This window comes from Manis javanica, chromosome 15 (assembly GCF_040802235.1).
Source record: "Manis javanica isolate MJ-LG chromosome 15, MJ_LKY, whole genome shotgun sequence".
Classification (NCBI taxonomy): domain Eukaryota; kingdom Metazoa; phylum Chordata; class Mammalia; order Pholidota; family Manidae; genus Manis; species Manis javanica.
In genome coordinates, this window is record NC_133170.1 from 38,173,703 (window position 1) to 38,199,864 (window position 26,162).

Genomic DNA, 26,162 nt, shown 5'->3' on the forward strand with positions numbered 1-26,162 from the left:
GGTCACCTTGCCCTTCTCTGCCACCTGTTCCAGTTAACCACACACAGGGCACAATCTCTGGCTAATCCCCTGAGCTGCCATGGGCAGGGCAGCCCTTGGGATAGCCTAGGGCACTGGCAGGGGTCACAGGCATGTGTTGTATGTTCTCCTGTGAGAATGGTGTCCCTTTGTGCCTTCCGGACTTTACACTGGCTTCTTCTGTCTGTGCGGGGTAGCTGCAGGCTGGCAGCAGCCTCTGGGTCTGGTCCTGTTTGGGAGAAGACTCTGTGTGGTTGTTGTGGGTGGGGCTGCTCCCCAGCAGGTCCAAAGCAATGGCAGGTCATCTGGTTTGTCTGCAGTGCTGGCAGTGGGGAGTGAACAGTAGGCTGCTTATCATCATGAGGGGCTTCAGAGCTGTGTTGCCACCCAGAGGATTAAGGCGCCTGAAGTTCCTTAAAATTCCCACCCTGCTGGGCTGAGTGTGCAAGGACGATTTTGTCTACCTGTTAAGCCCTTGTCCCTTTAAGACTTTTAAAGAACCCACTTTTATTTTTCTCAGGGCAGCTGGCTGTGGGGACCTGTTCACAGTCTCAGTCTCAGGTTTTACTTTTCAACTTCTTTAATGTCCTCTACACCATGCAATGTGTTTCTGTGCTTCCGGTGCAGATTACTAGAGCTGGTTAATTAGCAGTCCTGTGCTTCCACTCCCTCCCCACTCTGATTTTTTTCCTCCCTCTGGTGAGCTGCAGCTTGGGGAGTGCTTGGGTCTTGCCAGGTCATGGCTTTGTATCTTCCCCTTTTCATGAGATGCTGAGTTCTCACAGATGTAGATGTAGCCTGGCTGTACTGTATCTTCTGGTCTCTCTCTTAAGAATAGTTGTATTTGCTGTATTTTCCAAAATACATATGGTTTTGGGTGATTTCCACCACCCTACTTATGCCACTGTCTTGAGAAAAAATTCCTCATTTTTATGCCCATAAAAATATATAATGTTTTTGATAGTGTTGAGGTTCCTCAAAAAATTAAACATAGAACTACCATATAATCCAGCAATTCCACTTGGCATTTATTCAAAGGAAACAAAAACTCTTACTTAGAATGACATCTGCACCCCCATGTTTGCTGCAGCATTATTTATAATAGCCAAGGCATGGAAGTGTCCATCAACAGAAAAAGAAAATGTGATACACACACACAGGAATATTATTCAGCCACAAAAAAGAAGGAAATCTTGCAATTTGTGAGAACAGGGATGGATCTTGAGGACATTTTGCTAAGTGAAATAAGTCAGAAAAAACTACTGTATGGTTTCACTTATATGTGGAATCTTAAAAAAAACTCATAAATACAGAGAACAGAATGGTGGTTACCAGACGTAGGGGTATGAGGGTGGGTGAAATGGGTGAAGGGGATCAAAAGCTACAAACTTCTAGTTACAAAAATAGTCATGGGATATAATGCACAGCATGGTGACTGTAATTACTGCTGTATCCTATTTGAAAGTTGCTAAGAGACTAGATCTTATAAGTTTTTGGCAAAAGAAAAAAACATTTGTAACTGTGTAATGACGGATGTTAACTAAACTTACTGTGTGTGATCATTTTGGAATTTATACACATATCAAATCATGTTATACACCTGAAACTAATATAATGCTACATCTCAATAAAATATATATAATATTTTTAAATTGAGCACAAATAAAAACTAGTTCAATACATTGCATTATTATGCATTATATTTTCTGAGCAGAAGTTCATAGAACCAGCTATTTTACTCCATCAAGAAAATATTTTTGTATCTTGGAACACACTCCTCTTCCTTGCAAGGCAGAGAAAATGAGGTAAGAACAGAGGACTTACACCAGGACTGACTTTTCTAAGTAGTCAGGAAATTGGCAGAGGAATGACATTTTGGGGGTCAACGACATCACTGGCAGCCTCAGGTAGCCTAGTGGGGGCCAGATGCTGCCCATCTTCCCCACATTGGCTGCCTTCTTGTTCACGTTGCCCAGCTCTTTTTCCTGCGTGGTGATTACCTGCAGCCGGCACCTATCTGCCTCAGCATCAGGCTTTCCCAAGGCCTCCCAGCTCTACTCTCAGATGACCAAGTCAGTTTGCCAAGCAGTAAGCTCCAGTGGGACAGGTCACCCACTCCTGACATCAGCTGTTGTAACCCCAATGCAGGCAACAGGAGCTGTAGACCCCCTTGTCTGGAAGGGCTCTTACCATCTTTCTTCTGGAGCCTGGTGTTCCAGGGGGGCCTGGCCAGCCTCTTCTACCCTGTCAAATGAACAGACAAACATCACAGTAATTACACAGCACTGACACATTTCCTCTTCACATCTGCTTGTTCTCTGGGGATGAATGGATACACTCTCCATGGAGAGCAGTGCTGCCTTTGGAATGTGGTACTAATTCCACTGGCTACAAGTCACATCTGTATAGGTAATGAGGAGCCACAGGACCAAGTGCTAATGACGTGGCTCCATCTGATCATCACCACATCTAACTTGTGTGTGGGGTACAGGTTGGAGGGTTTAGACTCTCCTCACTGTGCTGCCACAGAATGAAATCAACTGCCCACATAATTACCTGTCTTCCGCGATCTCCTGTTAAGCCCTTTGGTCCTTGTATGCTATTGTCAAGTCCAGGAACTCCCTAAAAAATAGAAAACAAATAGAAATATTAAAAGGTTTTGAATATACCTCCTTAAAAATGTTGCTTGTGTAAAACACATTTAGTTGCCTCCAAAAACGTTAATTAGAAATCCAACCCACTTGAAAACAGAGATAGTTTAAAATTATAAACGGGGCTTACAAGCATTTTCTCTTTCCTCCTGTACTTTGCATTATCAGAAGAGAGAGGAGTCTGAAAGTGAGTGGGTGGGGGAGGCAAGAGCTCCCCACTGAAGGCAGAGCCGGGGAAGCAAAGGTGACATGATGTGTGTTTATGATGACACTTATGCTGGGTCTGCAGGCATCCCTTCTTGTTACTGGCATCTTTTCCTTAACTTATTTATTTATTTATTTTGGTATCATTAATCTACAATTACATGAGCAACATTATGTTTACTAGACTCCCCCCATCATCAAGTCCCCCCTACATACCCCATTACAGTCACTGTACATCAGCGTAGTAAGATGCTGTAGAATCACTACTTGTCTTCTCTGTGTTGAACAGCCCTCCCCATGCCTCCCACCCCCACATCATGTGTGCTAATAGTAATGCCCTCCTTTTTTCCCCTTCTCCCTTCCTTCCCACCCATCCTCCCCAGTCCCTTTCCCTTTGGTAACTGTTAGTCCATTCTTGGGTTCTGTGATTCTGCTGCTGTTTTGTTCCTTCAGTTTTTCTTTGTTCTTACACTCCACATATGAGTGAAATCAGTTGATACTTGTCTTTCTCCACCTGGCTTATTTCACTGAGCATAATACCCTTTAGCTCCATCCATGTTGTTGCAAATGGTAAGATTTTTTCCTTTAACTTTTGCTTTTCTTCCTTAGGGCCTAGGCAAGGTGATTGAAAGCTGGGAGATTTCACTCTCCCTACCCCTGGGTGAAGGCAGAGGTCTGAATGGGCGCCACCACAGGAACATACACACACCGAGCCACGCAGGGAACTCTGTCTGCCACTCGCTCCCTCTTCCTACTCCTGGATGCCTGGTTGCCTTCTACCACCATACGCTCATCCCCACTTTCTTCAGAAAGTCCTGGAATCTTGAGTTTTCCTCCAATATTCACATAAACATTGCAGCAGGAAATCACTGAAAGCATGCATTCTTGTGGGATATTGTCCATAGCAGGCTAAACTGAACACTTTATACCTTGGGAAGTTAGGACCACCACAGAGCAGTGTCAGCGTGATGCTGGGACAATCGACTGAGGATGTCAGTTCAGTCAGCATGCTAACAAACTGTCAGGGGACCAGAGCCATCCCGTCCTGCTGAGTGCCAGCTGCTGGGCCATCTGGCTGACAGCAGCCCAGATGACCTTCATCAATCAGCAGGGGATATGAATTCACCCAGAGGCATGTCATTGCTTCAGATACTTAGTAAGCATTTTAAACAAGTAGTTTCTAAACTTACAGAAGTAATAGGCTAAGATGGTGAAAAAGATGGGCTTAGAATTTACTTTCTAACTGATACTACTAAAATTCACATGATAAAATATTTCTCTCTCCCACATATTAAAATGAAAGATTATTTTCTGCATTTTCTGTTTCACTCTTGTTTAAATATTTGTCTAAGTTCCCTAAGCAGGGTATATGTAAATTACAATATTAAAGAATTGTATTTTTGTGAGAAAAGTAAGGAAAATGAAGGTAATGTAAAATCTAAAATTTCATTCCAGTACAGGTATAAGCAATTTACTGTAGTCCAACTCCAAACTATCTGATTATAGAGACGATGTTTAAAAAAATCATATATCAGCACCTTCTGCAGACTAGAATATCCAGATCTGCATGCAGACCAGTTGTTTGGCCTTCCAATTTCTCTGTGTAGCTGGACAAAAGAGCATCATCTGACACAAATTTATGATTAAACATGGGCTTCTACTAATGATATGTTTTAGAATGATGAACCTTAATAAACTCTGTAGCTCAGTCAAATGATCTAGTTCAGTTCCCCCCAAAATTACATGATACTTAAAAAAATATTTAAGTCAAAATGAGAAATTCCAAACAGCCATATTAGTTTTCATGTGATCAGAAATTCTATCTGAATACAGATAGATTTTTAGAACTTTGTGCCACTTGCGTGCATTCCTATGACTAATCTGATCATGTGTGGGTTCTATTCATTCTATCAATCTTGCTTTCTCAAGTTTTTACTGAAATAGTAACCAACAAAGACCAATGTAAGAAAAGCACAGAGTTGTCACTGATTTAAGATGTATATTCCTAAGTATCTGGGAAGAATTGTCATGCATTGAAAAACCATCTAAAGTTAATATAGTAATGAATAGCATGCCACAGAGAAGCTCTATTGGTTTGGTTTTCAACCATTTCAAAGTCATAGAACATTTTTAAAAAATAAAAATTCTTTTATATTATTCAGATTTGTTTAAAGATACTACATAGTCAAAAAGTCAATTTAGCAGGCAATTAGGGGGATTCTGATCAAAGTGAATGGCAATTTTATAGTAATACTCTAAGTGAATTTTTGCCACCATATATATTGATGACTGAAATTGTATTCAAGCTAGTATTTCTTAATCACCCTTATTTATGGACAGTTTTTTGTTCCCAAATAGATACCCTGAAATTTTTTGAAAACTCTCAGGTCACCAGACTATTATTGGATGTCCCTAGTAAACAATAGTACCTTCAAGTGCAAACTCCTCTGCTTTTTAAATGGCGTTATCTTCAGTGCATATCTAACATTTACATTTGTTGATATATATTGCACTCAATTCCTCCTCTAATCAACCCATTGTGTACTGGGGCAGGAGTTACTGAAGACAAAGTCCTGCAAGATTCCCAGTTGCCCCACATCCTTATCAGCACTTAGTATTGTCAGTTTTTATAAATTTTAGCCATTTGGATGGGTGTGTAATACTCTGCTCTGGTATATTGCTGTTGAAAGTGTATATTAGTACAAACTTTTTGAAAACTGGCTATAAAGACTGAAGTTTAATGTATGTACACAAGTTATCACCCAGACATTTTACTCTTAAAGTACAAACCCAATGGAAATGTGTACAAATGTGTACCAAAGGCATGTACAGGAATGTTCATAGCAGCACTATTTGTAATATCAAGAACTGGGAACAACTCAAATTATCTATCAATAGTAAAATGGATAAAGAAATCATGGCATATTTACACAATAGAATATTCTATAGGAATGAGATTAAATGAACTAGTTATTCACAACAATGTAAATGAATCTCAGAAGCATGAACTTGGAGCAAAAGCACCCAGAAACAGATTAATGGATCCTATATGATTCCACTTATTATATCCATAAGAACAGGTAAAAAACTTATGGTCCTAAGATGATGATTACGTTAGGGAGAGCTGATGGTTATCGAACTGAACATGAGGGTTTTTGGGATGCTGTGGTGTCATCCAATGTTCTATTTCTTTACCTAAGTGGTGAGCACACAGGTGTATTTACATTCATTAAGCTGTGCATTTATATTTGTGTACTCTTTGATATATGTTACAGTTCAAAAATAAGTTCTGGAGATCTAATGCACAGCATAGTGATGATTGACAATACTGTATTGTACACTTGAAAGTTGCCTAGAGACTAGATCTCAAATGTTCTCACCACAAAAAATGATAATTGTGTGACTTCATAGAGGAGTTACTAACCCTATGGTGGCAATCATGTTGCAATTTATAAATGTATCAAGTCAACACCTTAAACTTACACAAATTATATGTCATTATATCTCAATTAAAAAGTTTAATGAACAACCTTGAATCCTAACCCATTAAGGTTTTGGAGACTTATGTGTGGGCAAATTGATGCAAGTCCTATAGCACTAGCGTTCCATGGGGCTTGGCATTTCCCCATATTGGTTTGGGTTGTGTCTTTTAGTGTAGGTCATGCCTATTCAACTAGGTTGTGTCCCTATAAAAGTAGGCACCTTTGCATCATAAGTTTTGCTTAATATCATTTTAGGTGGCTTAGATTTGAGGAAATGAAGCAAATATTCAATTGAGAAAGACTCAGAAAATAGGAAAAAGAGATGGCTTTGTTTCTTCCATTCTGTCCATATTTTGGGGTACTCAGAGGAATATGATGAAGTGGATTGGCTTTGAACCACAAGGACAGTTCTGAAAATGTATTCTCATAAAAATGAAGGAATACTACCCAGCCATAAAATAGAATGAAATCTTGCCATTTTCAACAACATGGATGGACCTACAGGGCATTATGCTAAGTGAAATAAGTCAGATGGAGAAGCACAAATACCATATGATTTCACTTATATGTGGAATCTAAAAAGCAAACAAAACAGAAATAGACTCATGAACACAGAACAGACTGGTTGCCATAGGGAAGGGGGTGTGGGATGGATGAAATAGGTGAAGGGAGTCAGTAGGTACAAACTTCTGGTTATAAAATAAATAAGTCATAGGAACAAAAATACAGCATAGTAAATATAGCCAATAATATTGCAATAACTGTGTGTGGTGACAAACGGTAAATATACTTACCATGGTGAGCATTTCACAATGTATATAATTGTCAAATCACTATGCCATACACCTTAAACCAATATAATATTGCATATCAACTGTATTACAATTAAAAAATAAATTAAAAAACTGCATGAGTAAATGATGTGCAAGGCTTCTCACTGTCCGTACTCATTCTGTATATGAAGAGGATCTAGCGCAGGGACCTGCTTCTAAAATTCCATAGCAATTGCGCACGTGATGATTAGACTCAGGATTGCTGTGCAGTACCTTAACCTGGGGCTCTCCTCGCACCAGACGTGCTGATGGGAACCGAGCCCCGACGTCAGCGCCCAGCCCGCTCCTCCCCAGCTCTCACAGGCATGAAGTCACTTACAGGGTCTCCTCGCAGGCCCTTTGTTCCGTGGTCGCCAGACATTCCTTTCTTCCCTGGGCTTCCCTGAAGTGTATACAAATCAGAAGAAGTACAAAACAAGGATTTTTAACAACATAAATTAAAACAAATAAAAATATTCTCTTCTCCCTGATTTGAATAATTAAATGTTTTTCTTCAACTGGAAAGAAGAACAACCGAAACATAGTTTCAGGCATCATATGAACAATTTAAGAATGACCCCAATGTTTGCCACAGTGATGGACTCCATCTTCCAGACACATTTGTCATCTTGTTTAGTTTTTATAACTACTGTATGAACGAGGTATTGTTTATTATCTTCCATTTAATGAGGCAGCTGATTCAGAGACATTAACCATTTTTCCCAAGGTGGTTGCATCACCCAGAAAATGAGTTTTGGACTCAATTTCTCACTCTAAATACAGGTAAAGCAGATCATGGAATGTGGCTGCTGCTGGCATTTGTTACAGATGGAATGAGCAGCGCATGCAACGGGCTCCCCTGAGCCGCAGGCCCTTGTTGACAGTCAGCTACTGCTCTTAGTGGAGTGGCTGCTTCTATTCACGCTGGGCTTTCATGCCTCTCTGTATCTGTGCCCTCTGCCATGTAACCCTGCAGTGTCTTCCTGCTGTTCTGGGGCAAGATTCCCTCCCCCTGGGTTCGGTCATGACCTGACTCAGCCAACAGGAAGAGACGGCAATGTTGCCATGAGGGTTCCAAGTGCAGGCTTCAGGAGGCCTTAAGAGGCCTTATGTGTTTCTACCTGTTTCCTTGTGCTTCCACCATGACCGTGAAAAGGTTGGGGCCGACATGGCCAGCAGCTGTCTGGTACCCGCAGGAGGGTAAGGGACACATGGACCGATGATTGCAGCCAGTGTAAGTATGTGAGCCAAGGTAGCCATGCTCAGCCTTCATCAGCTGAGCCACTCACAAGAAATAAATGTTTATTGTCGCATGTGATTGTTAGTAACAAAGCAGTTTTGTGGCGCCAGCTAGCTGATGCACCCCGGGCACCTGTTCTGCTTGGCTGCACACACCCTCAGTTCCCGGCACAGCATCCATGTTGTCTCCCTGTTGAATCCCTACCTGGGATCCTTCATCACCCTTTGATCCTTTTCCTCCAGGAAGACCACTGTCACCCTAAAAAACAGAGAAGAGTAAACTCTATTTCCCATTTTCTTAATGAGAAATAGCTTAGAAGGGTCTTTATGGTACACAGAGAAGGCTCTACCTGTTCTCCATTTAATCCATCAATTCCACTTTCCCCAACTTCTCCCTGAAAAGACAGATATGCTTGGAATTATGTGAAAAGAAGTCAGATACCAAATAAAAAAAAGGTTAATTTTATGTTCCATATATAGCTTCTTTGTTAGTCTAGCCTTGGGTAATATCAAAGCTTGCTGAGTAATAGCTGTCAACAAATAATATACATTACCTGCAATAAAAGACAGGAATAAACAAAATGGAATAGTTGGCAATAAAAAAAGAAGGTCAACAGAAACTTCATTTGTACAATCTACTTGGTCAATAATCTCAAAAATAAAAATATTTCTAGATAACAGATGGGCAGATAAATGGATATGTTTGGACATACCTCCTGTCCATTTAGTCCCCTGTTTCCCTGAAAATAGAAAGAACAGTAGCGATCAGTGTAGGAAAATGGACTTAACATTGGGAAGACATTATGACTTGTTAGTGACACTCACCTTAGGACCCCTGGCACCATGGCACCCTTTAGCACCTTGCTCTCCCGCTGGTCCGGTGGCTCCTCTTTCTCCCTGAGAAAGAGCACATACCCAGGTGATGTTTTTCTGTTGGAATATGTCTTGGAAATTTGAAAAGTTTTGTGTTGGAAAACAATGTGTGACTGCTTATAGTTTACAATCCAGAATTCATGTTTATAAAAACTAAGAATAGAAGTAAATCAGAGCAACTCACTGACAGCCCTTTGCTTTAGACCCCACCTGGATATACTGTCATGGTTGGGGTAGTATATAAACAAAACAGACAAACAAATAACTGGCAGCTAAAATGTATTCTCAAGATTGCAGGAGAATTCCAAGAGCAGATAATAAAGAACTGTTGACACATCAGAGAAAGATGCTCTGGGTATGAGCTAAGCAAGAGGCATGACTTCCAGACCAAAATCCATCTTCCTTTTCTTTCTTTCTTAAACCAAATGTTGCCCCTGCAGTCTTTGTCTTGGTAACCCTACAAGTCTGTGCAGTGTGTAAGCTGGAAACAAAATGTCATTCTCAGCTTCTCTCTCCCCAATGGTCACCAAGTTATATCCATTCAACCTCCTGCCCCAAACTAAAATCAGGACCACTTTGTCTTGTATCTACTATGCAAGACTTCTTCCTGTGACTCCTGCCTTAACATCCTCCATGGTATGACCTTAGCATGGTTCCTAAACCTGTGTTCCATTATTTTACTCTTGTGCTTAATACCATTCAGTGACTTCCCACCAACTGGAAGACACCATCCAAATCTGCAGGGAAATCAAGACTCCTAGTAATCCGGTCTTGCTTGTCTTATAACCTCCTCTATCTGTACCTTGGGTTCCAGCCATGTTGACCAGGTACTGTTGTGCAAAAATACAATTCTCTGACTCAGTTACATGCCCTTGAGCACATAGCTGTCTGTAATAGAATGTTCTTTCCTACACAATTTGCTGAGAGAAATTTCTATCTGTCCTGCAGACATCTGCCCAAGAATTACCCTTGTTTGCAGCCTTCTTCTCCCATGCCCCACATGCCACCGAGGCTGCTAGGTATTTGTTCTGCCACTCTTGGTCACATGGTACTTCATTATGCCTGTAGTATAGTCCTTGTGTATAAGACCTGAAACACGGTTGTCTCCTTTGCTATTCCATTAGTCTGGAATTTATCTGATATAGGAACCATACTTTTTATTTTATTTATTTATTTTATTTCTAGGGCCTGGCCCTGTGCATGGCACATGGTAAGATGCCTTCATATATATCTGTAAGGTCTTTGATAAGTAATATGGTAAATGGTAAGATGCTTACTATATAATTGTTAAATGAATGGATGCATGGATGGAAGGAAAGGAGACTGGATGGAAAGGTGGGTGGGTGGATGGATCAATGCGAGAGAGAGTGAAGTCCTTGATAAGCAATGTGGTACACTGGTTTACCAGTGCAAAATGGACCAGGAAGGGAGAAATGGCAGTGATTTGACTCCATGGGGAAGAAGAAAACATTTGCAGTGAGTTCACTGTCTGATGCTGGTGAGTAGCAAAGGGGAGACAGTAGGCTAATAAACCACTAATGATCTTCAGAAGCAAAGCCCAAAGAGGGTGAGGAAAGACCTCCAGTTTCACTCATGAGTCCTTGGAATCTGATTTTTATTGCCTTCCTCTAAATTGACACAAATGAGTTCATATTGTAGATATGTTCTTTGGAATAAACAGTTGAAGAAACCTTGACTTACAGCAATGCCCTCCTCTCCCAGGTAGCCTTCACTGCCTTTAAAACCAGGGGGTCCCTGGAAACAAAGAAAGGAAGAATACATTAGCATTCCATAGACCCAAAACCAGAGGTAATCAAACAAAATTCCTCAACTATTTACAGTTTTTTATGCAGAATAGTAAGATTTTGAAAAAAATAGTCTTCCCTCTACAACTGAGGCTGCATTTATACACATAAAAATTAATGGAATTTGAGACAAGTACCTAGATAATTCCAGGGTATGTACATGTGTGAATCATAATGTTGTCTATAGCACTTCCTGGGGTTAAACATATCACTGGAGTTTTTTTTCCAGACAAGTGTTCAAAGGAGCAAAACTATATTTGTCCAAGCAGACTAAAATTATCCTCTTTTCATTAAAAAAATATTTTTTATGATTTGTGCTACAAAAAAAAAAACATACCATACACATTTCTTTTCATTGTTTCTGAGCCCTGTTTAAAACCAAATTCTACCATTCTCTTTGCAAGAAGTTGAAGCATTCAGGAAATAAGAATATGAAAACTTTATTCAGAGACAAAGCTATGCTGATTGGGAGTGATAGTGCTGTTTATAAATTATTCAGAAATCAAACACAGGTAACCAAGCAGTGTTGAAGTTAGTATTAAACATATCCATAATATGTTTTTATATATTTGAACATATCCTAAAGCCCCACATAATATTTTTACATAAGGGCACATGAGGTTCTTTTGGTTAGGAATACAGGTGTGTCTCATGTTGCTGGGCTTCCCTTGATGGCACTTAGCAGATAATCTGCTTTTTACAAACTGAAGGCCGCAGCAAGCCGACATCACACTAGTCTGTCAAAGCAATTTTCCCAACGACATTTGCTCACAGGTGTCCCTGTGTCACATTTTGGTAATTCTTGCAGTATTTCAAACATTTTCATTGTTATATTTCTTATGGTGTCTGTGATCAGTGATCTTTTACATTACTATTGTAATTCTTTGGGGGTGTCACAGACTACACTTACATGAGACAGCGAATAATCAATGTGTGTGTTTTGACTTCTTTACCAACTGGGTGTTCCTCAGTCTCTGTCCCTCTCCTCAGACCCCCTGTGCCCTGAGAGAACAGCAGTATTGACATTGGGCCAGTCAGTAACCCTGGTGGCCTCTGAGTGCCCCAGTGAGAGGAAGAGTGGCACGTGTCTCATTTTAAATCAAAAGCTAGAAACAGTCAAGCTCAGTGAGGAAGGCATATTGAAAGCCAGAATAAGCTAAAAGCGAGGTCTCTTGCATCAAACAGTTAGCCAATCTGTGAATGCACAGGAAAAGCTCCTGAAGGAAATTAAACAATCAAATGAATGCCCTATGAAAAAATGAACACATGAAATAATAAAGCAAAACAGCCTATTGCTGATATGAAGAGAGTTTTAGTGGTCTAGATAGATGATCAAACAAGCCACAACACTTATGTAAGCCAAAGCCTAATCCAGAGCAAGCCCCTAACTCTTCTTAGTTCTATGAAGGCTGAGGGAGGAGAGGAAGCTGCAGAAGAGAAATTTGAAGTTGGTGGTTGGTTCATGAGGTTTAAGGAAAGAAGCTGTGTTCCATAACAGAAAAGTGCAGGTGAAGCAGCAGGTGCTGATGGAGAAGCTGCAGCAAGTTACCAGAAGATTGAGCCCAGGTAACGCATGAAGGTGGCTACAGTAAACAACAGATTTTCACTGCTGATGAAATAGCCTTCCGTTGGAAGAAGATGCTATCTAGGACTTTCATAGCTAAAGAGGAGAAGTCAATACATGGCTTCAAAGCTTCAAAGGAGAAGCTGGCTCTCTTATTAGGGAACAATGCAGGTAGGGGCTTTAAGTTGAAGCCAATGTTCATTTACAGTTCCAAAAATCCTAGGACCCTTAAGAATTATGCTAAATCTACTCTGCCTGTGCTCTATAAATGAAACAACAGCCTCAATGACAGCACATGTGTTTACGCCATGGTTTACTGAATATTTTAAGCCCCACTGTTGAGACTTAATGCTCAGAAAAAAAGATTCCTTTCAAAATATTACTCCTCTCTGACAATACACCTGGCTGCCCAAGAGCTCTGATGGAGATGCACAATGAAATGAGTGTTGTTTTCATGCCTGCTAACACAACATCCAGTCTGCAGCTCATGGATCAAGGAGTCATTTTGACTTTCAAGTCTCATTATTGAAGAAATAAATTTTGTAAGGCTATAGCTGCCATAGACAGTGATTCTGCTGATGGATCTGGGCAAAGTAAACTGAAAACCTTCTGAAAAGATTGACAATTCTAGATGCCATTAAGAACATTTATGATTCACGGGAAGAGGTCAAAATATCAACATTAACAGGAGTTTGGAACCCCTCAGGCATAACTTTGAGGGGTTCAAGACTTCAGTGGAAGGAGGAACTGCAGATGCAGTGGAAACAGCAAGGGAATTGGACTTTGCAGTGCAGCCTGAAGATGGGACTGAATGGCTGCATCTCCTGATAAAACTCGAATCGATGAGAAGTTGCTTCTTATGGATGAGCAAAGAAAGTGGTTTCTTAGAATGGAATCTACTCCTGGTGAAGATGCTGTGAAGATTGTTGAAATGGTAAGAAGGATTTAGAATATTACATAAATTTCATTGATGAAGCAGCAGCAGGGTTTGAGAGGACTGACTCCAATTTTGAAAGAAGTGCAGCTGTGGTTAAAATTATATTAAATAGCGATGTATGCTACAGAGAAATTGTTCGGGAAAGGAAGAGTCAACTGATGTGGCAAACTTCATTGTCGTCTTATTTTAAGAAATTGCCACAGCTACTGCAGCCTTTAGCAACCGCTGCCTGATCAGTCAGCAGCACCTACACTGAGGCAAAAACCTCCACCAGCAAAACATCACAACTCGCTAAGAGCTCAGATGATGGCTAGCAGTTCTAGCACAAGGTCATCGCCAATTAAGGTACATATATATTTTAAACATAATGCTATTGCACACTTAATAAACCATGAAACCAAAAATTCATTTGACTTACTTTACTGCAATATTCACTTAATTGTGGTGGTCTGGAACTGAATCCACAATATCTCTGAGGTTTGTGTGTATATGAATCATTTCTCAGTTAGTGTTTTTATTGGCCTGTTTTTGCATATACATCTGTGACAACATTTTGGTCTGGCTAAAGCTGAATTAGACATCTTAACATCTTGATTTTCAGCAGACTTCACAAAATACTCCCTACTTGACTGAAAGGACTATACGGTCATTAAAAATGGAAATAGAAACGACTGACTAGTATTCAGGAGGTTTCCCATTATCCAACATGAGGATAATGTTGATCTTTGCACATCATCATCACTGCTCGAACACCGCGTAATGAAGGATCTTGGCAGTCATTTCTCCCGAGAATTGTATAAAAGGTTTTTTAAAGACTCCAATTTAGAATGCCAAGGAAAAGTCATGACTATCTAATTTGACCCATATAAGACGAGTATAATAAGTGGCGGCCTCAGAGGTTTACCTAGAAGTTAAAATCAACCCTATGCTCATGGCTGAAAGACATTCAATATTCAAATGAAGTGAGCCAGAAGTCTGTACCGAGTTACCTTCTTCCCTGGCGCTCCAGGCTCTCCCAGTGTGCCATCTCCTCCAATGCACTTGCAGAATAAACAGCAGCATGTCCTTTCGGCAACATTGACCTTGGGGGAGGGTAGTAGGAAGCATGCATGTTACATGTGGTGGGCCTACTTCCCAAATCACACATACAAGCTCAGTGGTGTGTTTCTAGACTCCTACCAGTTTCAGAAGTCTGTTCACTAAGAATGTGGATATGCTCTGGAGAGAATGCACATGGGATGTTCTTTAGCTTCCATGGTTCCTTCTGTGACCTGCATTCTCCACTGCATTTTTGAGGAATTCAAAATCAACTCAAGACACTTTTGTGTTTTCAAAATAGTATCCATTTAGCCATGGCCAATTCATTGCATACTAATTTACTAGTGTGATTTCCTATTCCTACCTCACCCCAGCATTGACCATGGAGGTGTTGACTGCTCTACATAATTCTGTCCCAATAGTGTGTTTAGTAAAGTGAATGCATGCTGTGCTCTCCTTGCCCTGTCCTGTGAAATCTTTGTGTGCTGAAGGATTTGGGCAGCGCCCAGTGCCATGGTGCTTGGGACCAAGGGTACACACTTTTAGAAAAGTTTATATGTAACAGGATTTCAAAAACACCAACTACATGTTCAACATTGTGGAAGCACTCGCCATACTGGGGAGAGGCATGAGGAGAATATTTCTTTTTATACTCCCGCCCAGAAAAACATCATATGTTAAAAAATGTAGCAACTTTCATTCTGGACCTAGTTAATCATCCCTTGAATAATTAACATATTTCATTGCATTTTTATAGTTAACCTACAAGATTTTTTTGGGGAAAATTCTGTTTGCAATAAATGCTATGCCTTGGGGAATCTAGTAACCACAATGTTACTCAGGTGATTGTATATTAATGACACATTAAAAAAAATTTTTTTTAATGCTATACTTTGCCTTAGTGGGGTATAATGTTCCTTTTCTAACATTAGAATGCTATCCTGTTTTTTTCTGAAAATCTCAGAAAAACTAATAAAATTTGAAATATGTAAAAGCAAATAATAATGAAATGGATTCTGTGATTTCATATTAGGTAATATCAATTTTCTTTGGATCACCAAAATCCTATGGCATCAAATTTTTTATTATTAACATCAAAATTGATTTCTAAAATTAAGTTTTTCTTTTATAGTGTTACATTTAGGTGGTAATCTAAAAAACTGACAGGCTTTTATTTTGAAGAATAACTTCTTCCATCTATGAATCACAAATACAGATTTCAAGGAGTAGTAGATGGGAAAAAATACATTTTGTAAAATAGACACTGTCTTTTCTTTCCATATGCTATAAATAATTACTTTTGCATAACTACCACACTAAACAAACTGTGCTTAAACATCTATTTATGTACCAGTTCTACAGGTGGTGAGTAGCAAGAGCTAGCACTTTATTGGAAGGTATCCTGACATGCTGATTATACATCTTATAAATTATAAGAACAAATTACCAATTATTAGCCATTTATCAACATAAAAGTAATGCTACATAACTTGATACACATCACCACTCTACTTTGAAGTGAAGTGTTTCTGAGAACAATAAGATTGAGTTGCACCACATTACAGGTGCTAGGTTCTACAACTAGATCATAAAGCAAAACTCTCAGTTAGTCAAGACAACCTTTAAAAATGTTTTGATCACCCAAGGTGCAGCACAGGAAGTCCCTCATCACCCATTTTTCCTCCCCCATTGGAGTAGATTGCTCTTTCTCTGGTTAAACTCTAAATGTAATTGGCTTTCATTAACATGCCATGTTGCAGGTAAAATACAGATCTTAAACACTCAAATTATACTCAGTATGATGAGAGTGACACTTAGGATCTGCAAGGGATGTAAAAATTGGTTAGCTGAGTGAGCACAGTTCACCCTCATCTCTCAGACTCTCTGTGGCACTTAACATTTATTGACTATAATTTGGACAGGACTGTAGGTACTATCTAGTTTCTTCTCCCTTCTTTTTTATTTTTTGCCAAGCATATAAATTAAACATGCTTTGATGTCTCCCTACTATATTACATTTTTCAAAATGCTCTCTTATTTAGACTGTTTACCAATTCAGAAAAGACCTTCTTCATTCCCAGATGAACAAAATTAGTTCAAATTTGTAAGCATAAAACTAAACTTATATATAAACAAGCAGAAAATTATATTGAGCAGCCCTTTCTGAATAACTTACTAGTTGCCTTGATAGTCGGCTCCCAAGATCCCTCATCCCAATAGTGAGCTGGGTCCTGTACGCGAATCCTTTCCCAAATTCAATGTAGAGAAGATCAGCCAGGTCGCCCGAGGCACTGGCTCCATCCAGAGCAACAGTTATAAGGGCATTCAGGCCTGTTCAACAGAGTTTACAGTTCTACAGGTGAGATGGGTTTGGTTAATATTCATGTATATGTATCTAAATTGTTATTCTAGGAAAACAGTTTGAAGAGGATCACTCATTTTATTGTCCACTTCTCCCAATCATACAATGTGAACCGAAAAGTGACAAAGTCATAACCAGAGACCAAAAGGAATCAACATTTTTCAAAATGAACTAAATCAGAGATAGGGAAAATTACAACAGAACTTCCAGTTCTCTGATGATTTGAAGTGAGATAGTCAGTTAAAAGGGGTCTGCATAGCATGTACAGAGGTATTCACATATCAAGAAAGTAAGCATTCCATGTTCTAAATTTTTGCCATTCAAAGGTGGGATCCTTGGAGAAGCATCAGCTAGGAGCTTATCAGAAATGCAGAATTTCAGGCCCTATCCAGACCTATGGAATCAGAATCTGTATTTTAATAAAAACCCTGTGTGATTTATATGCCTAAAATTTGAGAAGCTCTAAATGACCTCATAAGGAAATGATATTCCACTGAAGTGGAATAAAGGAGGAACTCCAAAGAGCAGGGTGGCCCACTCACCACGGTTTGCCTCAACTTTCCTGGTCTTAGTCTCCAGTGAAGAAGGAATTACAGATAGCAAAAGATAGAGACTTCTTGTTGGATAATTAGAAACAAATGACGTGATTATCCAGAGCTGTGGCTCATAGGCTTTGAGATTTTGTAGACCAGAATATTTCAAAGAAAACTTTTAGGAATTAACAGAGGGTTGACTTGTTTTGCAAAATAAGAACATTAAATGATGATAGTAATAAACCTGGTAATTGTTAGGGTGGAGATAACCGTGATCTCAGTTATTAATAACTGCTATCTGCCTAGAAGTTAGCTAAGTGATTTGCATGCATTGTTCAATTTGTAAGATACAAGTACAACTCTAGAAGTTGTATGATTATAGCTCTATTTCACAGACAAGCAAACTGAGGCTTAGAGATGTTAAATGACTGGCTTAAGTGGTATTTTTAGGTTTTTACCCAGAAAGCCTGATATCAAAGCCTACACTCAAAGGAAATTTAATAACAAAATGTAAAAAGGACATAATCAGAGTAAGGGGAAGTCTTAAAATTGAATAAATTCAGCTTTATGAAAATCTGACTCCACAGGCGTTAAGTTTTCTCACTTTATTGTGGATGAGTGAACAATTCTTGGAAAGGACTCGGAAACCAATGGACTAGAATAAAGAAATGTTCAAGGGCTTGACTGAGAGTTAAGCATGTCTTCTATATAAGTGATTTTGAATGAGAGTAGGAAGAGAATAAAGAATAAAGTCCCAGGGACATAATGGGGAAAGGGAGAATTCTAGGACAGGAAGACAGAGTGGCCAGATGAAATGGAATAAAGGAAGAAACAGCAAAATAAATATCCTAAGGGCAAAATAAATATCCTTACTCTCTAGCTGCAAATTCAGTGAACGTTGCAATTTGTTTAAGATTGAGGAGACAGAACTAAAGAGAGAAGACAAAATCCACTCAACCTCTAAGAGCAAACTTGAGAGGCAGGGGTCTTGGGTTTGATTCCCTAGAAGCAGAGCCCAGATTGGGATTTGGTTGCACACAGTTTATTGAGGAATCACTCTCAGGTGAGGGCGAGGGGGGCAGTCTGGGCAAGGGAAGGGGTTGAGCCAAGATGGTGTTTCAGCTGGAGTCTAGCTTCAGCCTGATCCCACAGGGAATTCTGGAACATAAATCACACCCCAGAACTGGTGCCATTTTGAGGCAAAGGTCCAACTCTTTGTGCCCTACCTGCTGCCCAGGGGTTGGGTAGGGAGTAGCATCCCAGGTAAGGTGGCTCCCATTGGCCAAGGGCAATTCCTTAGAGAAAGAGGAACCTGCAAGTCGTTAGCAGCCAATACTCACAGCAGCTGGAGGAAGGGGGAGCCTGTCTAGAAAACAGGGTCTGGGTGGGACACCAATTGTCTTCACTGAATTTGCAGCTAGAGAGTAAGGATATTTATTTTGCCCTTATTTACTAAAGCTAATCTCTATCCTATCAAGTCTTAGTCTTTTTCCATAATGACTAGTAAAGATATTAATGAAGACTGAGAAAAAGATCTAGAGTGCTTATAAATAGACCCATTAGCATATAGGAAAGTATTTCTATTCTTAGTCAAACCAGAATTTATGGATGCATTTTCCTTCCACTAATGCATATTTCAGTAAGAACTGACAAAAGTCAGACCAGACACTGGTGGCTAAAGCCAAAAGCCTGGTGCCAGAGCTTTAAAAACTCAAACATCGTGGGTGATCCATCTGAATCTGAAAGAAGAAGGACTGATCGTAAAGCCCCAAAGCATGAGTGAACTTGTCCAACTATGCTTGCAACTCTGGAAATGTTTGAGTGTTAGAAGAAAATAATTCAATTCTCCCATTTCTTGGTCAAGGAGAAATACCTGGTTCACTTCTGCTGACACTAAAGAAAATAGCAATATTAGATAATGTGGGCCAAGGGAGACAGGACATTTTCAAGGAAAGCTCTGTAAGAAGAAATACAGCAGTGCAAGAGAAAGGATAGGACATTGTATTCGGTGCTGTACCGTCTACACAGGCATAGGGGAATAAGCAGATGCCAAAATGTTCTGAGGGCACATGTGCTCTTCTGCCCAGTGCACACAGAGTGGGGCAGGGGGGTGGGGGCTGGCGGTCCCGGTGCTGCGTGAGTGCTTGGAGACTCAGGAGCTGTACTGAGTTCTGAGATTATAAAGCTAATAAACATTTCTTCCCCACACCGCCCTCTTCCCAGTGCTCAGTACCTTCTTTCCTAAGTTCACCAGATTTTTGTTCAAGCTTTTCAATATCATCATCCAATCCATCGGAAAATAAGAGAACCACCTAGGAAGTATTCAAAAAGAGAAAGGAGTGAAAAGGAGGTCATTGTAACCATAGACCAAAAAACACAATGAAACAGTTACCTTTCCTCGAGCAGCTGATTTATTCTGAAATGCATCCCACAGAGAGCTCAAGAGGTTTGCGTTGAGAAGAGATGGTCCTTTAACTATCACATCCTTCAAGCTGTGCAGTATGTTTTCACTGTAGATCTCAAACTTGGGGGAATATTTTTCTATGGCATTAGTCACTTGAAAAGCCACACTAACATGTGTCTCTGTGCCCACCTCACAGCTTACCCCATTGAGGGAGCTGATGGCATGTAAGATGTCTTGAAGGTAGGTTTCTATCCAAGACTGACCTTCGAGCAAAGTCTGCCCATTCTCATGAGTTGAGACGTCAAATCCCACTACAACATCCACAAAACAATCTAGGGTTCAAGGGAAAAGCATATATTATTACATCAACAAATATCTTTATTTGGCTTGGATGCTATATTGGAAGCAAAGGACTTGGAGTTCTTATTTCTATTCCAGTTTTAAAGTTGGAAAATAAAGAAAAGCATGAGTGAATAATGGAAGAAGCTCAGAATTTCTCTTTCATAACCTATAAAAGTAGAAATATGTAGTATTATTTTTTGACTGGGATAAAATCTAGATGATTCCTTAACAATTAAAGTTCTGAATGATTTTATTATAGCCACCAAAAAAGCCATGCAGAGTCATTTAAATACCTGAAACATTGTGGAAATGTTAATAATCTAAAATAGGAAATTCATATTATGCTGCTTATCAATTGAGGTCATTCAACAATATTATATCAGTCAAATGATAAGGAACATATAAGAGCATTTGAACAGATAAAGTTATTTAGAAAAAATAAATCACAAAGGACTTGTCTAAAGGAAAGATTTTGTTGATTCATCCTTCTAAAAACAACCTCTGATTCCTCTTTTTATCTTATAACATCACAGAAAAAAAAAAGACTCCAAGAGACCCCTGAGCTCTCCACATAGGGAAAGACCTGGGCACCAGTCACCCAAATGGCACATGTCAAGACAGCACTGCCTTCAGAGCTCAGCTGTTCAGGAAGCCACACCCACTGTCGTTTGGGGGTTCAGGAAATACTGAGTGAGGTATTGCATTTAAAGTGCTTTGTTCTTATTTTTATTAACTCCAGGGGCATGGAGTTAATAGGACTGGAGAAAACTAGAAGGGGTTTGATAGTTTAAGCTGGGCATCCTGAGGAGTAGATAATTGGTGAAGGATAAAGTATGACATATCCACTCCTCTTTTAAGACCTAGGTTAGCTGAAGACTTCCACCTTTCCAGGAAATTCAATACATGCAGCTTGCTTGGTAAAATAAAGGGGGTGAAATATTCATTTTTAGTTTGCCTTGTTTAGATAGCAGATTTTCAGATATTTGTTGTGTGGACAAATGCCACCTATTCTACCTCTAGACATACTGGTCAGTTGGGGCATTTTAGGTCTTTGAAACTAAAATGTCACTTTCAATTCTTAATACAAGGGCCAATAACTTGATTCATTTTTATGAGAAAAGAGTTGGGTGAGGGAAAATAAAAACCTTATTAGACAATCATTTTTCACCATGATATTCAAGGTAATTCAATATGTTATCAAAAAATTTGAAAGTGGATTTCTTATTTTACTGTATGTACTTTATTGGAAACTATCTTCTTCAATACTCAGAATTACTTTCTTTCTTTTTTTTTTATTTCATCTTACTGATGAAGAGAAAGAAAGTAGTCAGAAGGAATCATCAGAAAATATCCTTTCCCAAATTCCTCTTGAATCTATATCCTTTTATTTCTATCTTGAGATTGAAAGTTTCACTCTTGGATGAATCTTGCTTTAACTGAACAGAAAACCATTCGGTAACTAAAATATATTACTGCCTTCAAGGGAAAGAGTCTCTGGTGAAAACACAGACATTGGCTGAAATGCCAAAATGCCACTGCATGATCCTGGGAGCTATCCCCTTTTACAGGAGGTTTTTGAGTATTTTAATTTGTCTATATTAAAGTACAAATTCTGGTAAACAGGTTCTTTGCGTTTATTCAATAAAAATGAGCAAAAGATTTCATAATAATTTAATCAAAGAATGGGCTTTGGGGGACAAATGTAGAGCTGGCAGCATGGCTGGCCATACGACCCAGTGGGCTCTTGCACAATGGCCTTGCACACTCAGCAGAGACTCTGCTTTCAAATGAGGAGCCCTTCAGAGTTAATGAGGGGCAGGGGTAGTTTCAGAAGTGAGCTTAGGAGAAGGTTCAAATGGGCTTCTGGAGAAATAATGAAGGACTAAATCAGGATAGCAGGAGTGGGAACTGAAAAGGGGAAAGAAATGCAAGGGAGGGTAGGAAGGTGACCTGGCTAAAGAAGGAGATAAAGAGAAGTAACAGAAGTGTGTGAGTGTTTGACTAGTGCTCACCAGCAGCAGGGAGCAAGCCTGGGGTGGGAGGTCTTTGCGCAGGAAGGCACAAAGGTAGTTTTAGTAATGTACAAATCACACTGTTAGCACTAAATAACTTTTGGCAAATCTCTGAACCTCTCTGGGCATTAATTTTCTTGTCTAAAAAAATAAGGAAGTTATATATTTCAACATAAAAATAAAAAAGAACAGAAAAGGGTAGATTGGACCAGATAGTTACAGTCTCATTCATCCCTGCCAGACCCAAAAGCTGGTTTTAATCATCTGACTTGTAAAGAATGTCCTTAACTGGAGTTGATGATGGCAGATTCTTAGTATAAGAAATGCTATCAAGAGGGTAGGATATGTTAGTGTGATTAGAACACAGATTCTTGAGAAAATACTTTGAAGGGGCAAGTTGGGCTCTTGGCAGTTATTAGCTGGGAAAGGAAATAAATTTGCTTGGGGGCTTTTGAAAGAAGGGAACACATGTGAAAAAAGAGAAACAATGATCTAAAAACTTAGGTACTATAAGAGACATACTTTATATACCTCCAGAGTCGCTTGCTCCACCTCCCCGCATGCACCCAGGACGTGGACATCTGCCCGGCGGAAGGCCTCAGCTGTGGCGGCTGCCCGGTGCCCCAATGCTCTGGCACAGCCTTGGCCCTCCTCAGTGCAGGAGGGCTGCAAGAACTCTGGGGCTGACGGCTGCCCCACAGGAGCTCACAAGAGCTCTGCTCTCCCCACCACCTCCAGCCCCACATGCACGTGCTGTGGGTCCTGCTTCTGGTTTCCCCAGGGGACCGATGACAACAGCACAGTAAGGTGGATGAGTTGACTCTTTAGGGGGTAAACTCTCCCCAGAGAGAGGCAGTAGAGGGAAGGAATCGGCGTATAGATGCTCTCCTTTATTCCCTGTGACAGACTGGCCGGTACAGTGATGCTACATGGCCTCCTTGCCAATATTCTGCATGATCAATATCCCAGTTACGCTTCTCAAGAAGCTGTAGCTAGTTTGGTAACATGCCATCTTGTATGTACTTTCTCTCCTTTCCTAAATTACTTCCCTTCCACTCAACTCTTGTTTTCCCAGGACTGTACTCCCACTGAAGTATTAATACATGAAGTATTTTTATCACATAAATTTTGTTTTAAGCTCTGTTTTCTAGAGAAGCCAGTTAAGACAGGAATGTAAAGACAACCCTGTCTAGAAAAGTTGGAAATGAGCATCTATTTTTTTCCTTATATTTCACACATTCCTTGAATCAAATCCTGAGGGTGTTTCTTACTTCATTGTTATCAGACCGGCCTTTTGCTTAAACCCCTTTTGATCTACCCATCCACAATGATGCAAAACACGGGAGGGACTCCCGATTCTTTTGCTACCTGATGGCTTCATGCCCAAACAGGCAGGGCTTCCATGTTCTGAAAACTGCCTGAAGTCTCCTCCAGGTGCTCAGAATAGCCAGGCTCAAAGAAGAAAAATCAAGAAAATAAGCATGAGTGAAGGTAAGAAAACAGATTTCAGAGCTGAGTTGCTTAGGAGAATTTGGTGCATGTCGAGACATTAAATTTAAATACAGATCTGAAATGTTGCTAAAATATTAAAGTTCCTAAACCAAGAAACTCTTGGTAAATTGTTCTTACGTGAACTAGCCCTGATCTGCATTTCTAAGATGCCCTCTGCAGCTCCCATCCCGCTCACTGACACTGACTGAGCTTTACGTGCATGCCCCACGCAGGATCTCACTTGTGAAACAGAGCAATAGCAACTCTTCTAATACTCATTTTGCAGAGGAGGAAGCTGTGGCCTAGAGCAGCTTGCCTGAGTCCTCACAGTTACTACTGAGGACCTCATGCTTTGGATTCAAATCTAGGTGTGTCTGGGGTTCACATGCTGGACTGCCTTGTTTTGCCTCTTCCTATGTGGCCAGTGGCAAAGGGCTGTGCAGGTCACTAGACTACTAGACTGTGGTGTTGGAAGCAGTGGTTTCCCACTCAGGGGGCAGTAAGTAGTTTCTTTAGCGAGCAGCAGTTTGCAGGAACAATCTCAAGATAGAAACCCACGATGTCTTAGTAAGGTCCAGCTATTAATCGGCGAAGCACAGCACTTAGACACTTGTTCTTTATGTCAGCATCAGATAACCTAGATGATATCAAGAAAACAAGCAGCTTAACTTAACAACAAAAAAGTGGGCTGGATACAGACCCAGATTTCAAAGCTCCCTTAGTCTGTTACTTCTGTATGATCTGGGCCAGACTATCAATATGCCTTTAAGCCCCAGGTTTCTCATGTATAAAGAGAATATAAATACAAATCACATAAGGTTTGGGGAGAATTTAATGAGACAATGCACTAAGAAAGGATAGAGCACTATGCTTGGCCCTTCATAGATGCTCAAGGAACACTGGTTCTTCGTCACTTCCCTCCTGTTCCCACATGTCCAACCTTCCTTCGACATATATTGAATCACAGAATACAGCCAGAGAAACAGAGATGGGCAAGCCAGGGAGTGTAGCATCCACTTCAGAACTGTACATATTTCAATACAAAGTCAGATGTTCAGGTGCTAAGTCTGGTTTGCCTTGAGCGACACCAAGCCACTGTCTGATTTCCTTGATTGGGGATTATGGTTTAAGAAGAACTGGTATGTACTAATATACTGCACATGCTTTTGAAGTTCTATCAGTGTTCATTCCAGCATCCGCAGTCCTCAGCCCCCGGCTTGGCTACAAAGGTCACTCACATTCTTGCATGCTGCCCTAGTGACTTCAAGGTTATCTTAACACAAAGTACCATTTATTTATTTATGTTTACATTCATAATGCTTTACTTTAAAGATAACACACAGACTACTCTGAGTGTATACTCTTGGTTTTGACTTTATACTTGAGTTTCTTTCACTCTTTCAAGCAGAGACTTAGATGGTTCTGAGATAATTTTCAGCCTAATAATTGGAAGTGGGTGTTCATGTGAAACAGGAAATTAATGTGGAAGGTTTGGTCAAGGTCACTATATACATTTCAGAGTATGAGGATATCACAAAGCAGGATTTACAAAGACAGTCCCTAGTCAATTGCAGGATTCAGTCTTTGCCTACACACTGTGTCTTATAAAGGTTTGCACTTGGAGTTTAGAGGAGCACTTTGGGGAAGAACTGTTGATGTGAGGTCTCTCACCACATGTGTACACATGTAGACACACACACACACTCACACAAGGTGAGGAGGCAATTCCCTTTGTCAAGAGAAGGGAGCTTTCCGAGATAACTTGGAGATGACACAAACCTAGAATCCTGAAGAATGATACACCAGATGGCACACTGCTCTTTGAAAAAGAGAGGCGGCCACACTGGGGGGGTTTACTGGGGCAATTGACACGTTGTTTCCCGTGGAGCTGAATGGCTGCTGCTGTGGGCTTCTCTGATGTCTGGTTCAAATAGGCTACTTGGAGGGGCAGAGAGATGGTAGCAGAGAAAGGTGGAAGCATCATCAGAGGCCCAAAGGCTGAGGAAGGCGTAAGGGAACACCTGGAGTTGAGACATGCTTACCTCCCGCAAGGCAGAGAGGCCCCCTGACAGATGCTTTTGTGGGGGTGGGGACAGCGAGAGCAAGGGGGCAGAAGGGGGAGTCTTTGGAGGACCTGCGAATGGACCTAGCGTCAGACATGGGCCACCATCAGAGCCAATTCCTGCACCTGCTGTCCAGTAGGAGCCTTTTTGTGCCTCTTCAGCTTCCTCCCTTTCCCAGCCCATTTTAAGAGGCCAGAAACCATTGTTAACAAGAAGAGAGCAGGGCCTGGGAGAAGGGGGTAGAGGTGACAGGTGGTGGAGAGCAACGGGGGAATGCCAGCCACGTGTGGCCACTATGTCATGACAGCTGGGCAGCCTGTTAGAAACTGAAT

The 26,162-nt window shown here is 40.4% G+C and overlaps 1 protein-coding gene across 8 annotated transcripts in view; it reads right to left on the reverse strand.

Moving 5' to 3' along the window:
• Nucleotides 1–26,162, reverse strand: part of COL6A6 (collagen type VI alpha 6 chain) — a 161,863-nt gene that overhangs the window by 79,775 nt on the left and 55,926 nt on the right. For all 8 annotated transcript variants that reach the window (XR_012125637.1, XR_012125638.1, XR_005058938.2 and 5 more), the window contains exons 9-20: nucleotides 19,911–20,254; nucleotides 19,752–19,830; nucleotides 16,800–16,954; nucleotides 14,575–14,667; nucleotides 10,981–11,034; nucleotides 9,232–9,303; nucleotides 9,120–9,146; nucleotides 8,757–8,801; nucleotides 8,612–8,665; nucleotides 7,508–7,570; nucleotides 2,575–2,640; nucleotides 2,209–2,262 (exon numbers count right to left, since the gene is read on the reverse strand). Coding sequence is in view for 4 of the 8 variants with exons in the window: in XM_073222986.1 (XP_073079087.1) it covers nucleotides 2,209–2,262; nucleotides 2,575–2,640; nucleotides 7,508–7,570; nucleotides 8,612–8,665; nucleotides 8,757–8,801; nucleotides 9,120–9,146; nucleotides 9,232–9,303; nucleotides 10,981–11,034; nucleotides 14,575–14,667; nucleotides 16,800–16,954; nucleotides 19,752–19,830; nucleotides 19,911–20,254 (1,106 nt within the window). In the remaining 4 variants the exon portion in view is untranslated. The remainder of the gene's footprint in view (nucleotides 1–2,208; nucleotides 2,263–2,574; nucleotides 2,641–7,507; nucleotides 7,571–8,611; nucleotides 8,666–8,756; nucleotides 8,802–9,119; nucleotides 9,147–9,231; nucleotides 9,304–10,980; nucleotides 11,035–14,574; nucleotides 14,668–16,799; nucleotides 16,955–19,751; nucleotides 19,831–19,910; nucleotides 20,255–26,162) is intronic.